At 38.1% G+C, this 16,472-nt stretch overlaps 1 protein-coding gene across 2 annotated transcripts in view; it reads right to left on the bottom strand.

The window, feature by feature from the left end:
* Positions 1–16,472, bottom strand: part of PRKD1 (protein kinase D1) — a gene marked incomplete at its 5' end in the record, with an annotated part of 298,282 nt that overhangs the window by 35,978 nt on the left and 245,832 nt on the right. For both annotated transcript variants that reach the window (XM_081120461.1, XM_081120462.1), the window contains 6 exons: positions 6,707–6,813; positions 9,019–9,091; positions 11,174–11,226; positions 12,240–12,519; positions 13,821–13,898; positions 15,409–15,532. In XM_081120461.1, coding sequence (XP_080976587.1) covers positions 6,707–6,813; positions 9,019–9,091; positions 11,174–11,226; positions 12,240–12,519; positions 13,821–13,898; positions 15,409–15,532 — 715 coding nt within the window. The remainder of the gene's footprint in view (positions 1–6,706; positions 6,814–9,018; positions 9,092–11,173; positions 11,227–12,239; positions 12,520–13,820; positions 13,899–15,408; positions 15,533–16,472) is intronic.

The raw sequence follows: 16,472 nt of genomic DNA, 5'->3' as shown, positions 1-16,472 counted from the left end.
TGGTTTTGTTTTTAAGTTAAGAGAGAGTTGAATGAGAAGCAGTGCCTCACAATAAAGAGATCAGAATGACAGGGGTAATTGGATGAGATAAGTACAAGGGGATACATTTAATTTAAGGCCTGTGAATTTCTCATGTATTTTTTCTATATTCTGTATTCTGTGTTCAGAACTTTTATAATTCCAGAATGCTTCCATACATTGTATCATAAATAGAAGCTCTAGTTTTGTTACTTATACATAAATAAAAGTTGATAACTGAGAAAAAATAGATCAATTAGAATTATATTCATGAGTGTCCTAAAGCTTTTTTTTATGCATTGCAATATCGTAATGTTAGAAAATAAAAATTAATGTTGACCAAATAAGCCTGTGTTGATAATTTAAATAGTATGAAATAGATTATTTTAATACTACTTGCTTAATTTTATTTATTTTTTATATTTTTAATTTTATCTTTATTGTTGAAAGTATTACACATGTTCCCTTTTTTCCCCCACTGATGGCCTCCACCCTGTATCCACCCGACCCCCAGGCCTTCCCCATACCAAAGTCTGTGTCCATAGGTTATGCATATAAGTTCTTTGATTAATCTCTCCCCACCCACTCCCCCACCCCTGCCTTCCCTCTGAGATCCCTCAGTCTGTTCCATGCTTCTATGTCTCTGGATCTATTTTGTTTATCAGTGTATTTTATTTATTATATTCCACATGAGTGAGATCATGTGGTAGTTGTCTTTCTCTGACTGGCTTATTTCACTTAGCATAATTTTCTCCAGGTTTATCCATGCTGTCTCAAATGGTAAAAGATTCTTCTTTTTTACAGCTGCATAGTATTCCATGGTGTAAATGTACCTCAGCTTTTTTATCCACTCATCTACTGATGGGCACTTGGGCTGTTTCCAGATCTTAGCTATTGTAAATTGCACTGCTGCTATGAGCATAGGGGTGCATAAGTTCTTTCTGATTGGTGTTTCAGGTTTCTTAGGATATATTCCTAGAATACTACTTACTTTAGATTTTAATTTCTAAGTTTTCTATGATATACTTGCATCTCCTTATAAAGGTCAGTTTTCGGTGATATCCCTAATAATCATAAAACAAGAATTTTTTTCTGATTTTGTTGACTTGAATAGAAAAAATAGAAATTTTAAATCTACCATCTATTTTTAATACAGTTACAAAATTTATAATAACACTATAAATAGGATCCCTTGGGAATTTTATGAAATAATTTTAACGTCTACATTAATTAACATTCTCCTGAAATATATAATAAAAATGAAACATTTACAGATAATAGAAACAGTTATTCTAAATGATATAAATAAGGGACAACTATGTTGTAAGATTCACACTTGCCTTAATTTTTAACTGTTGAAAAACATCTAAAGTGCTTAGTTTTCTAATGACTGAATCAACCTTGAAAGCCTTCACCTAGGTTTATACAGAAGAAAACAGAAAAGCAATTCTACTTTTTCCCGCAATCCACAGTTCTATAACCTTGAAGTCTTGTATAAGCTAAGGTATTTTTCTATAAACAGAAAGAATTCTAAATTTGACCAGCAGACTAACAGATTGCATGAGGGGGACTTTCAAAATCAGCCACTTCAACCCACATAATTCCCTTCTGGAGAATGAGAAGGAGGGACAGGACAGAATGTTTCAGACTCCAGGTACAGCCATAAACTAGGACGCAAACTTTCATAAGACACACCACACAGCAGAGGATACCAAATGCTTCTGGGTATTGCTTTTATATCCAGCGGGACTGAAAACCACTCCTCAAGATTTGTGAAAGAAAATCTCCCCACCACTCAACTGACATCAATCACGGTACTTTTTTCGAACATACCAACCGGTGAGTAAGATTTCCAAGCCCCAGCCCCTATCCCCATTATTCTTTGAATTTTCAGGTTCAAAAAGGTGAACTATTTCTTTTGATAAGAAATACAAAGTGGGGCAAGGAGGGCTTTCAAAGAACAAATCACACACAGTCCTTCTTAACTAACCAACAACTTAACCATTAACAGCAACTCTGGATGCTATTTTACCTGAGAAGATGGTGTTTATGTACAATTTTATTCATTCAACAAATACTTGCTAAGCACCTAATGTGTGCCAGGTGTTCAGGGTATATTAGTGAATAAAATATTGATATCTGCCCTCCTGATGAGTATACACTCTAGTTGGAGGGGCTGGGGCTGGGAAGAGAACCCATAACAAATATAATAAAATAAAATTCTAAAATAGGCTATAAGGTGGTAAGTGTTATAGGAAAAAAGAAAACACAGATCAGAGGAAGAGGGGTACAGGGGTAGGGGTGGGGAGGATCGATGAGTGGACTGTAGTTTTAAGGAAGGTGTGAGAGTGATGCTTACACAGCTGGTGATATGCGAACGGACAGACTCAAGGGAGGTGACCTTGAACTTCACCGACTCTGGAAACTGAATTACAATCTTTCCTGAGAAGCTAATGTATTTGACAACGGTAAGTGGGTTCAAACACTGTTTGTTCATTTGTTTCAACTGGGAGACATAAGGAGTTCCCTAATTTTGGTGAACAAATTTTGAAACAATTATCAACTTTATGATGAAGAATGAACTCTTGAACCTGGTATCTGCATGTAATTAAGCCAAACCTTAATGAGACTCATTGTACAGGTTACGTGATTGAAAATCCAACACACGAGATTTAAAGATGGAGGCAGACTGAGTGGAAGCTACACTGACACTCTCCCAGGACCAAACTGGAATTACAACTCAAATATTAGAAAAACCATCCAGAATAATCAACTGCAACTGAAGATGAGCTAGAAAGCACCCTCATAACCAAGGAGGAAAAGCGGAGACCACATAGAGACTGGGAGGGAGTGCGGAGGTGAGAGGGCTGGCTGGGCTCCCACAGGCAGCAGCTGAAGGTCCAGAGGGAGATCTCAGCTGTGGGGGGTTCCCACTGAGGGCTCTGGGGCCTAAACCCCAGGCTGGGCTCCCCAGCCCAGAGCAACAGAACTGAGAAAGGTGCTCACATAACATCTGGCTGTGGAAAGTAGCCGGGTTTCTGTCTGGCAGGGAGAGACAGCTGGAAATGCAGGCACCCTCTTAAGGAGCCAAAGCACAAAGTATCCTATGCAGCTACTCACGTTGGGCTCCAGCAGAGGGAGGACAGAGTGGCCTGGAGCTGTGTGAGGAGAATCTAGGGTTGTGGGCTCTGGAGATAGAGCTCAGAGGGCACCCCTTTGGATTCCTGTGCCGTCATTCCCCCATACTGCACAGGCTGACATTTACCTTCCAAGCAGCTTTTGTCTGAGGGGGAAGCAATTGCCCCACCTTGCTTGAAAACCTCTGGTCCTACCCCTTGGAGTTTCTACAGACTGAAGCTCATTAAGAGAATTAGATTCATCAGCCTGCAGGCAGAGGCAGACCTCAGAGTGCTTTGAGTCTTTGCCTGATCTGCTTCTGGACCTGGGCCTTGGAAAAGCAGACTTTGGTGTGCATCTTGGTCCTGATCAAATGCACCCAGCCCCAGCAGAGGAGACCTCAAACCGTGGGTTGTTGATAGCTCCAAACAGGGTACTCAAGGCCAATCACAAACAGCGTCTGACATTGGCCTGAACTAGAGACCTTCCCAAAAGACTGAGAGTCCTAGCAGGCCCAACTAATACATAGAAACAAACCCAAACAGGCAGCCAAAACAGGGAGACACAAAAACAAGCCCCAAATGAAAGAACAAGAGAATTCTCCAGAAAAAGAGCTAAATGAAATGGAGATAAGCAATTTATCAGATCTAGAGTTCAGAATACTGATTGTCAGGATGCTCAACAGCATGAAAAAGATATGAAAACTATAAAGAAAATGAAGAATGACATAGCAGAAATAAAGAATACACTGGAAGGAATAAACAGCAGATTAGGGGAAGCTGAGGGTCGAATCAGTAAGTTGGAAGACAGGGTAGAAAAAAAATCACTCTTGGACGCTAAATAGCATGTTATTAAACAATGAATGGGTTACCAATAAAATCAAGAAATAAATAAAAAACTCCCTGGAAACAAATGAAAATGAACACACAACAACCCAAAATCTACGGGACAGAGCGAACGCAGTCCTAAGAGGGAAGTTCATAGCACTGCAGCCTACTTCAAAATGCAAGAAAAATTTTTAGTAAACTATCTAACCCTACAACTTAAAGAATTAGAAAGCTCTCCTGTGAAGCCATCTGGACCACGGCTTCTGTTTGCTGGGAGTTTTTTTAATTACTGCTTCGATTTCATCAGTTGTTATTGGCCTATTCAGGTTTTCTGATTCTTCCTGATTCAGTTTTATATGATCTCACTCATATGTGGAATCTAATAAACAAAATAGACTGAGGAACAAAATAGATCCAGAGACACAGAAGCATGGAACAGACTAATGAATCTGTGGGAGGTGAGGGTGGGGGAGTGGGTGGGGAGAGATTAATCAAAGAACTTATATGCATATATGCATAACCCATGGACACAAAAAATTGTGTGATGAAGGCCTGGGAGGGGGGTAGATTTAAGGTGGAGGGGATCAATGGGGGAAAAATGGGGGATATCTGTAATACTTTCAACAGTAAAGATAAATTTAATTAATTAATTAATTAATTAATTAATTAAAAAAAAAGAAAATCCAACACACGGCCTGGTTGATGTGGCTCAGTGGTTGAACGTCGACATATGAACCAGGAGGTCATGGTTCAATTCCTGGTCAGGGCACATGCTCAAGTTTTTGGCTCGATCGCCAGTATGGGGGTGTGTAGGAAGCAGCTTATCAATGTTTCTCTTTCATCATTGATGTTCTCTTTCCCTCTCCCTTCCTTTCTCTCTGAAATTAATATAAACATATTTTAAAAAATAAAAAGAAAATCCAACACATAAATACGTAGCAAACTAAAGGTATAAATAGCTGCAGGATATAAGTTAATGACCCGTGACAGCTAGGACCTGTGTGTCTTTGTCCCCACTATATCTACTGGGTGCACAACAGTGCTTAGTTCATGATAAGTATTTAGTAAATACGAGTTGGATGAATGAAGCAAAGAATGGTTGGGGAGAGAGGGGATGGGATAAGTTATAAGGATTTTTGAGATTTCAAGTCATAATATGACAGCTATTATGCATAAGGAGCATAATTTGACTTTTAACCTAACCTAACCCTTTCGATAACCACGTTATTATAATAAAACTTGTGCCAAATGTCTGCTTATTGCATCTGAATCGTTGATTGCACCTATTGCTTCAGAAGAGGAGATGGGAGGCAGTTTATGCTCAGGTATAGTTCATTTTTCTACCTCACTACGGAGGCAGCAGCCTGGATTGACAGGCTCAAGGAAGCCACTTACACGGCCTAGGCACAGAAAACCAGACCTTCAGCATCGAGGCAGTCTTCTGCAATCGCACCAAAATGTAGAAGGACATAGCCATGTGAACCATGCAAGGCCCAAGGATAAATATCTCTGCACGTATGCCAGCTCTGGACGTTGGCATCCTGCAAAGGAATCTGCCTCCCAGACACCTTGTGGGAGTGGGGACTGGGGGAGCATGGGCCAGGTTTGGGAAGATGTCATTTACTAAGTTTTCAGATGTCATCCGCAGCTCAGTGTGGCCAAGTTAAGAATAAAAAACATCTTTTTTGGTACTGATTAGCAAGCACTGAGCTATGAATCTGCATTGGCATCTTCAAAGCTGTGGTTGTCTTCCTCCGCATGAAAACAGGGAATACAGTAGTCCTCTGTGTTGCAGTAGTTGTCCAAAAGCACAAAAACACCATCTCTAGAAATTCTGAATCCCACAGAAGTCTGCTATTATTTTTAGTTCTCTGCATACATGAGCTCCTTTAGGGCAGAAATCACATCTTTTTCAACTTTTAATGGTATGAAACTCAATAAATGGCAGTTGAATGAAACAAACAATGAAGAATTCAATCTGTTTCATTTTGTTAGCAATGTTCAAATGAAAATTATTCACTAAAACTATGAATTAGAAATTACAATCAGCATGCACGACAAGTAGAGAATTATGGCAGTTATATAAAAATGGGCATTTATCAATGGTATAAATTTTCTAGACTGGATAGCTAGTTTGATCATATTTAGCAACAATTGCTCAATTTCCTTCTGGCCTACAGAAAACGTTTTAATGATTAAAAAGTTATATATAGCACATAATACCTTTTATTAACAAATTCTGGCTTTAAAAAGGGACTGCTATTAATGAGAAGACTTAAGTAACATGCTCAATATTAAATGCAATGTTTACAGTAAGAGACAAAGGAGATATTACAAACATCAAGTTGATGTGATTCTCAGACATATGTTACTCATTTACCTGATATGCTGACAGTTACATACTCAATTCATATAATAATCACAGCATAAAGGAGAAATGTTTACGAAGGCAAGGTCATTTATAATGTAAAACAAAATGTTCTCAGCATGTCCACTATGAGCAAATCTTGAAACATACCCATTTAATGAGTATTAATATATTAAAACCTAGTACATAAAAAAGAACTGCTTTCTAGACTGAGGAAAGATACCACCCAGCCCAGTAGTCTGAGGTTTAATCTCCTTTCTCAATAATTTTAAAGTGTTTCTAAATACCTCTACCACACATATTTGGATAACTTGTTTCTGTTTTGCAGAAGTTGAGGGGGTAGTTTATAGCTTCCGAATGAAAAACAAACGAGTACCTGCAGAATTGCAACCTCATTCCGAAGCTGGCTTTCTTGTTTTGTTGGAAACCTTAATTTGTCAATGATCTTAATAGCTACATCTCTTCCTGTTTTACGATGTTTTCCTTTAAAATAAAAAAGGGAAATATTAGCATAATTTTATTAAATATCATCCATATTAAAGAGCTCCAGAATTTATAGGAACACATGGGAAGTATAAAAGTGTTTCACCAAGTATAGATTAATATTTCTTATGTGCACTGACTTATATCCATAAAGATTTCATTTTTTGACTCCATTATTCTAAATCATATATGTACTTTAAAATTAGCCACAATTTAAAGTCCAAAAGAATTGGAACATTAAAGCTATACGTATCAACAGCCTGATATTTCTCAAAAACATATGTTTTAGAAACAGGATATTGAGCTACTTAATATAGAAAATACTCATACCGCCAGAACAATGCTCTCCTTAAGAAAGTATAATTTTAAATTCCTGATAAACTAATCTGTATTAGAATGCAAAGGGTAACGCCCTCGGCTCTGTCCCTTACTAGCTTCGCGATCTTAAGCAAATCACGCAAGCTTTCTGACTTTCAGGTTCCTCATCTTCCTTGATGGGGTGGTTGTGAGAATCAGATGAAATAAGGTGTGGAAAGTACACACGGTGTCCAGATAACTACACACACTCAACAACATGTTAGTTGTCATCGTCGCTGTCATCATTCTACATTCCGTCCCATTTCATTCTTACAACAAACCTTGGAGGGAATCTGCAGGACACCCTCAAACTCTTAATTTATATGCTACTATATTGTAGTAGGTATAGAATATAGTAGCGTTCGCCGAATCTGAAAATGAAAATGAAGCTGAAAATGAACCTATTTACTCAAAATTTTGGTCGCATACAAACCAACTTGAAACTCTGCTATTTCAACATTTGCTGTGAATCTAGCGTTTCCCCCCGCACCTCACTCCTGCTATTCTCTCTGGCTCACCGCAGCCTTCCTTTCCCTGCCAAATCGCCTTGTTCTCATGGCCTCTACTTCCTTCCCATTCTTTATGCCTCTTGGACTCCCTGCAATCTCTGTTTCAGCTTAGCCGTTCTTCTGCAACTGCTCCTCAAGGCCACAGCCGCTTCTGCCTGCTCCTCGGTCACTACAGTACCTGACCTCTCTTCTGAGACTGTCGTCGCCCACCCCAGCCTCTCTCTCCACGTCTCGCCTTATCTTTCAGTCTTCCCTCGCAGGTCTCCTCCTAAGTCTGCTCCTGCAGTGCTGCATGGTACAAATTCTCTGGCACCTGCTGGTCTCTCTGACCTCATTTCCCACACCTGCCCCCCCCCCATATGTGCAGTTATGGATATTTAACATCTGTATATATACCACAGATTTCTGCATGTGATTATTACACTCCAGAGCGATACTCTGTGATGTGACTGGTGTCCCCTGATGCACTGTTACACATTGACAAAAAGCACAACGGTGGCTGACTCACTGATAAGCCTGCCATCACAAACATCATTTGAGCATTTTATAAGAATCACAGTTCCTTTGTAAAATAGAGTAGAACTTGATTAATTTTTAAACTAAAGCACAATATTGTAAGTAACACTGAGTAAGACATTGCCATTACTTCAGAGTACCCCACCTCACAAAAAGTATAATCTGCTACTGATTGTATTAAGGAAATAACATTTAGGATGTTCTTTTATAAGGCAGGTAAAACATTAACATTAAATGTTTTGTAAAGACTTGAAAAATATAATAGAACTGGCTAGACTTTAAAACAGCAGTGGTTAAAATAATAAATTCACCAAATAAGCTCAGCAATAAGAAAAAAGATAAAAATTTAGTATTTCATTTCAAAAATTAAATTAATGAAATGCATGCTTTGTTAAAGGTATTAGAAATAAGAGATTTTTGTGTGTTTAGTTACAGGACTGAATTTTTATGGAGCTCTAATAAAATATGCTAAAAGGAAATGGAACTTATTTGTTTATGAATTACAAATTCCTGGTTTCTCAATACTTTGTTCAAATAAACCAATATTCAACCAGTACTGTATTTGGAGTTTGTCCATAGTTAAGCAAAAGAAGATTTTTAGGATTAGAAAAGCTTCTCTTTCAAAACATAAATGTTCCAGTTTTCCAAATAGTAATTATTTCAAGAGAAATTTACCTTTCAAAAGGTAAAACACAGAGAGACTCACAGACAAATGTATATACACACAGGTCTTGTCTTTTATACTTTTCTTGGAGATACAGCTTTTATAAACACAAGTAGCTAACATTTTAAATTAATAAAAATACTTAGTGAACTAACCTACCTCCATAAACAATTCCAAACTGCCCAGAACCCAGTACTTCGTCAGGAAAAATCTGATATACTGTGCTGATGTCCTACAGCGCAAGTCCAGTGAAAAACAAACATGAAGCGGAACAAAACATTAGTCCTAATAAACTACATAATGTTATTAAGCATATCATAAATATTATTAAATATTTTAGACAAATTGCAAATGCTAGGTGAAATCTGAAATATGACCACAACATTCAGAGTACGCTCTTCAATTAGTGTAACATTGTAATGTTTTGAAAACTATTCTGCTTTTAAACAGCAGAGTCATGTCCAATGAAATAGGTCTCCCTGGAGAGAAATAAGGCTTAAGACTATACAGCGTCATTTATTGTCAATATTAAAGAAAGGATTTGCTTATTGAGATGACTATTTAGAAATATGGGTTAAGCAATCGTAAATCTGTGAGAGTCCTGATTCCCACCACTCCATTCTTTGTGGCTAGAATGGTGAGGCTGGTTCTTTATCAACCATCTGCACCCCCAAGAATCTAAACTGAGAGGAGGGGCTGAATCACTGTGAGGGGGGTGCTGACACCACAGAAGGATGACAGCCCTTAGGAATCCTCATCTGGGAGGTCACTAAAGTCTTCCATGCTTACCATTTCTGGAGGTAACAAGGTCCAAATGTCTACTGTATTTCTCTTCGAAATAATACTTGCTAAATAAAGCATTATGTTTTAATCTATGCTCGACAGCCTGTGATTTGATGACCACACTTATGAAAGAAAGCACAACGCGCAATGCTTTGCGACTTCTCGTACCCCTATCACATCCAATGGAATCTTCGGCCTGTCCTCCACTCTTGTTCTGTCCTTTCAAAAATAAGTCCTTTTACATCAAGTCCTACCCTCTTCATATCCTACACATTCCTTTTCTTATGTCCCTCTCCCTAGAAAGCAACCACAAGTTGCCTCCCTCCTGTGATCCCTTGCGAGTATCCACGGGGTGAGTTCAGGGTTGTCTGGAGACAAGAAAGTGGATTAACATCACTCTCACATCCTGAGTCCAAGCTCTCCCATCTTTCCCTGAGAGCTCAAAGGCCCACCCAGAATTTTCAGTGGACAGCCATGGCCAAACCGGGTGGAACCACTGCCCGGGTATCTAAAACTTCCCAAAGGCTTACAAGTTAACCTATGTGTCTCCAAGTCTTCTCTGGCTCAGCAAGAGCAACAGGACCCCACAGACCCTTTAGAAAGCTATCTTGTGATCGACGGCACAGAAATTTGTCTAATCTTCGCTATGAAGTTTTCCTTACTCTCTCCAAATTTTGGTTTTCAGTTTACTTTATGCCAATTCAGCAAAGGTTGTAGAGCTATACTAGTGATAGAGTTTCACGGAGTTTATTCTTTAAAAAATAAACTCAGTTCAGTGTAAGTAAGGCTGTAAACTCTGTTTTTGGTCATAGGAATAGCAAGAAAAATACAGCAAAAGGTCTGAGTCACAGGATGGGGTGAGAAAGGCCTTATTACTTTTGGGCTACCTGCCGTAGTGACAAAGTATATCAAATAAAGCAAACATGACAGAGTGTAAATTCTTTCATAACAGGCCTGTTGTGTAATTTTCAAAAACTGAGCTGAAAGGATGGAGTTATATGGCCCAGGTGACAAAGATGCTAGAGTGCAGACCCACAAAATCTGATTTATGCAGCTTTCTGAGGTTTCCTTGATATGTACAAGTGACTGCAAGGGCATTTACAGCTCCTCGTCACATGACAATAATCCTTGGTAGCAATCAAGAAATGAGAATAAGGTCATGTTTAAGCTATTCGTGCAACTCAAAAAATTTATTTCATCTTATTTTGTGCTGTGTAGTATCTATCACCCATTAAAATTCTAGTACCAAGATGGGCAAATGTGTGAAAAATCATAAATTGCATTATGATTGCTTACCTGAGATAAATAATAGGCATTTAGCTCACAACACTACAGAATAGATTATAGAAAAATCACCAAACGAACCCACATAATATAATGTTTCTAGAATCTTGTGAAAGATACTATTTTATTTTCTAGAAAATATTAAAAAATTAAAATGTTAAGTAAATAAAAATGTATTTTGTGATGCCCTTATCTTCCAATAAAAAAACTGCATCACCAAATTTTATATTACCAAGTATATACTCACCACATTTTCTTGAATCTGGCAATTTGATACCGAAATACTCAGAGAAATATCTCCTGGAAATACATGTTAAAAATACACAAAATAAGTAAGAGAGTTAACAGCATAACACGTAAACACATGCTTACTAATCAAGCTGCAGGGGTATTTTTAAATCATAGCAATTAGATTTTTCTATAAAAATGTCTCTTAGAATATTTTTTCCTTTTACTATTACAGATTTACTTAGTACTTGGCTTTGAAAAATAGTGTTTTGTCAGTTTAGAGTTTGGAGTCATAAAGACTGGAGTTCAAGTACTGGCTTGCCACTCTGTAGCCCTGGTACAAGCTGAGATGACTTAATCTCTCTAGGAACCAATTTCCTCCCCTGTAAAATAGGCAAATCATTAATGTCCATCTGTTGGGGTTGTTTTAGGCATTAAATTAGAGACCTTATGTAAAGTGCTGAGCACCAAAATAGGCATATATATTCTATTAATGTGTACATTAGTTGGAGAGATCAATTAAGAAGCTGTCATAGATCATCAGCCAATATGCTGTGATGTGAAATACAGGTTCTTCCCCACAGACTTCTTTATTTGATAGTCATTATTAAACTTAAAATTATATTTTTATATAAATATCTCTCTCAAATATTTTTTAAAATTCACCCTCAGTATTTGATACTGGTTCCATTTTCATCAAATCTATCTCATTCTACTAATGACACAGTTTTCTTCCTGGAATAAAATTATCAAGAGTTTCCAAGTACTCTGCACACCATGTACATACATGGTAGCTAGCATGTTAGGTGGTTTTCAGGAAACATGTTAGTTCATATTTGTAAATAGCAAGACTGGCATTCCAGGTCAAGCTCAAGAATACTTCTTCAATTATGACCAATAGCTCTAAGTTTCTGCTATTGCCTAATATTTGGGTTTACATGAATTTGTTCAAATTTTAATACAAAATAAATATAAGATAATTTAATGAACGAAATATCTGAGTATATTATGTTATCAAATAAACTAGATCATCCCTAGAAAGCTCCCTTCACCTGCTCTACAGACAGAAAACTTAGCAGACTCACTGTGAGAGTTGGTTCCTGACCCTACGGATGAGCCCTTGGGAATGACAGGCATGAGAGCATGCTGGATCGCCACCTCCCACATCCTGGCCACATCTGCACCAACGCCACTGGTGAGGACACTGCCACTGGGTGGTGGGCTGGAAGGATTGACCACATTTTCTCCCACGTAATACACTACGTTTGCCGTGGTAATCTCAAAACAGTGAGGGTTGGCCCCATTCGAAATTAAGGCTGAAGGTTTTGCTGGTTCCAGAGATAAAATTTCTGATAAAGGAATTTCCTGTAGAAGAAAGAGTGTGCTAAGTGTCATTTACCAGAAGTATGCAACTTTCAAATAAGATTCACGCAGGGAACATTGAGAAATGACATTACAAGTGGCCATGATTTATATGAAATAGTCTCATAAAATACAGAATATTACTAAGCAAAATTTAAAAATACCTTTGCCAGGGGAAACCTAACCATCTCATTTTCCCAGAAAAATTCAAGTGACTTTTTCACTATGTTCATGTGGCAAGAATAAGTATCAATAAGAATAATGATTTTTAATCTGCCCCAAAATCTAAGCCTTCAAATATAAATGATAATTTTCATAACAGTGAGGTGGAATTATTACACTTTGGAAATGCATTTGGGTATGGATGGCTGTTTTTAAAGTTTAACTATTCTTTAAGGAACTGGAAATGATTCATATAATTTGACTTGGTACATGTTAATGTAATAATATAGCCAAGTGAATAGTTTTAATGAGGAAAACCACAGCGATGGTTTTAAAAGCAGTTGCTTTTAAGACAATTTTAATATTAAAAAAAATTAATCACCACATAATCTTCCAGGAGGTATGGAGTGACTAAGACGTAATAACTTTTAAAATGTATTTTTTATTTAAAAATGAATGAGATATCCTTTTTCCATTGGAGCTGTGTAAATGGCCAGGGAGAAGCACATCAACTACGCCTGAGCCTGCATTAATATTGAAGGAGCAAGTATAAACTGTTTTCATTATGAATTTCTTCTGGAACCATGTTTTACTGGGTGATACATTATGCTACATCTGTATTATTTCACGTAGAGAGACAGAATGGAAATTGCTGGCAAATTTTTCTCTAGAACAAAGTGTTCCTTATGAATATTGACCATGCAGGGAGGAAGCATACAAGGGTTCTTCACTGCTCCCAGGGATGCTGCAAGGCTACAGAGGGAAAGAGCTGAAGAAACAAAAGGAAAACAAAGGTTGGGCCTAGTGGATTTCAGAAGGGTACTCGCAGCTAATTTGTTGTGACCTTGAATTTCCTGTTTAAGCCGCACATCTCTGCTAAAAGACTCAATTAGCTTCTCCTCCCCCACGGTCTTCCCAGGGGACCAGAAGCACTCCCCAGGGAAATGTGAAATTCACCAACGGCTATCAGGGGGTCACAACCTGGCTCCTCCAAAATTGAAAGTTACAGAGAAGAAAAAGTATCTCTTAGAGCAAGCACACAAAAAATCATGTTTGTCGGGTGTATTTTGCATTTCTGATACCCGACCTCCCCACGGAGAAGGGGCATGAGGCTCCAGTCAAGGAAAGAGCCCCTTACTCACCTTGTAGTACCTGCTTCCCGTGTCATTCTGAAAGAGGGTAATGCATTTGCTATCCAATCTCCAATAGTGCCGTTTCCGCTGAAACAGAAGTTAGAGTCAGGCTCTTAGAAAAAGTTAAAAAAATATCTACTATTGAAAAAATAAAAACATTTTCCCAACAGGGACAAGATCTGATGGTGGTAAGTGCCTGAGAGACTCACATTCCATTTCACACTCTAGAAGGGGACTATTTAGCAAGCGTGCTGTAAGTTTCCACGTCTCCATCAGAGTTATGAGTAATAAAGGAGATGATGTATTATTAGCATCCAGCACAGGGCCTGGCATTTAGTACACGCATAGTAAAGAGAAAATACCCTTTTAAAACTTATTTGACTGCTTGAATAGTTAAAGGTGGATTTGCAGTCCGCAACAAAATGAAAAGGTTTACCAGGAGATACAATGCTGATACCTTCTCATTATTTTAGAACACAAGGAATGTTGGCCCAGCCAGGTAGTCTGGCTTCCATTAGAAGGGGAAGAATTCTGAATGTCACAACAGAACTGAAGAATCTTTTGTTGGACGGTAGGATTGACTCCGTGGCATAACCGTGAGGTGAATGCATCGGGTATCTTGACCTTCTCTTGTTTGGTGATCAGGTCCTTGCTCATTCTAGGTACCTCCTCCATTTTAGGCTGCGTGTGGGTGTGTGTTCATCTTTTTAGACCAAAAAGCCCTAGCATTATTCTTGGTGTCTTCTACAACCGATCTTAAACCAGTCAAATGCATAAAATATGCTTTAATTATTTTACATCACATCTAGGAAGAACTATGTTGTGTTCAACTGAGTCCTACATTAAGTCATGTAAATCTCTCTCTAGCACAGAAGGTTGAGATTATAATTAGGTTATAGCGACCTACCTAATGCAAGTATGGGGATGCAACAGATAAGAAGTAATGAGGAACACACTACTGGCAACTGAGAAAAAAAACTTATCATCAAATGTCAATTAATTCAACTTTAAAACATTAGCCAAATTTTTCTCTCCTACCTCCATGTACAACCTCATTCACCAACTATCAGGAAAGTTTAGAGTGGTGAGCAGCTCAGATTATACATAAAAAAATTAAAATGTGTTGTCTTTTAGCTAATAAAGTATAGGATTACTGTATTCCTGAGCAGGTCAGTTTTTAAGTGAACACTTAAGGATTTAACAAGCATATAATAGTTATCATTGTTTTTTCTCTCCCTAAAATGCAATATAGTTTTAAAAAAATTCTGAATCTCAGAGGAGCACTCTGAAAGCATACACTGTTGTTTTCATGACTGCTATAAAATGACAGGTAGATTTTCAAGGTGTCTGAAGATCATCCCAAGTAACAGAGGTAAATGATTTTGTTTCCCTGCGATTGCCGCCTACACCTTTGTCTAACTCAGTCGCTTGCTCAGCTCCCTCTGACACCCAGCGACTGTGAATGTGCCGCACCTGACCCAGGCCGTGCCGGCAGGGAGGTCTGCTCCTGGAGACCCGACATCCCACAGTCTTCACAGGGCATCGGTGCCTCCCAGGGTCAGCGACACTCAAGAAAGACGCTCGCCGTGGGTCTCACCAGGGTGTCCTTGCTGGTGTAGTGGACCATCCACCCCTCCTTCATCACGGTGCTGCTTTTCCTCTTCGTGTGTTTGACAGACTGCACGACTCTCATCAGCGGGATGTTGTTGCTTGTTGAGGGACTTGAAAAGTCAAAATATTTCAGGAAAGAAGTGCTTTTAGAAAGAGATCTTTTCCCGCATAAAACCTTATTTCAGCTATTTCAAAGTGAAAGTAAAAAAATGTTCTCCATCCCATTTTTAGTGAAATATTGTCAGACTATCATGGTTCAGTCTCTGGATTACTCTGAAGAGTGATAGGCACAGATATGTACACTTTAAAATCCCAAGGCGGGGTAATAAGTACTTTAGTCTTTAGGTGAAAGTCTCTGCTGTTCAGTTTTCGAGTAAATACAGTGTCAGGTAGGCTACTGTCTTAGTGTACCGAGGCCACAGGATTCATGAAAGCTTATTTGCTTACTTATTACAAATTACAGGCAAAATATTAAACATTTATTGATAATAGCATTTCACATGAGTTTGAGTCTCTGTGAATAATTTCATACAAATTAAAATCTGTTGTTTAAACAGTTTCTTAAATAACTATTGCCCATGGAATTATGCCAATCCTTTCCCTCTTTCTCTTTCCTTCTGTCTGTCTCTCTTCTTCCCTCCTCACCCCCCTCATGGATATAGGCAAGCACCCCCCTCTCAGCCCCCCTCTGATACTAAAGAAATGCACACCTTCAAAAGACAGTTGGGCCATAAAACTAATATTTTCCAGTATTTTAGAAATATGCTTTATTCCATTAAATGAAAAAAAATCTATTTTATTGCTTTACTCTAATGAACAATTTCAGTTGGTCAACGAATATGGCATTTGTCAAACTGACACAAAGATTAAATATACTTATAAATCAAAGGTTGGGAAACTTTTTCTGCAAAGCACCAGGTAATAAATACTTTAGGCTTCACAGAATACTTAACTCTGCCAATAGTAGTTCAAATGTAGCCGCAGACAATATGAATGGGCATAACTATGTTCCAATAAAACTTTATTACAAAACAAGCAGCACTCTAGTTT

Source organism: Miniopterus schreibersii (assembly GCF_964146895.1).
Source record: "Miniopterus schreibersii genome assembly, chromosome: 1".
Lineage (NCBI taxonomy): Eukaryota > Metazoa > Chordata > Mammalia > Chiroptera > Miniopteridae > Miniopterus > Miniopterus schreibersii.
Note: the sequence above shows the minus strand (reverse complement) of the source record. Positions and strands in the feature narration are given on the sequence as shown.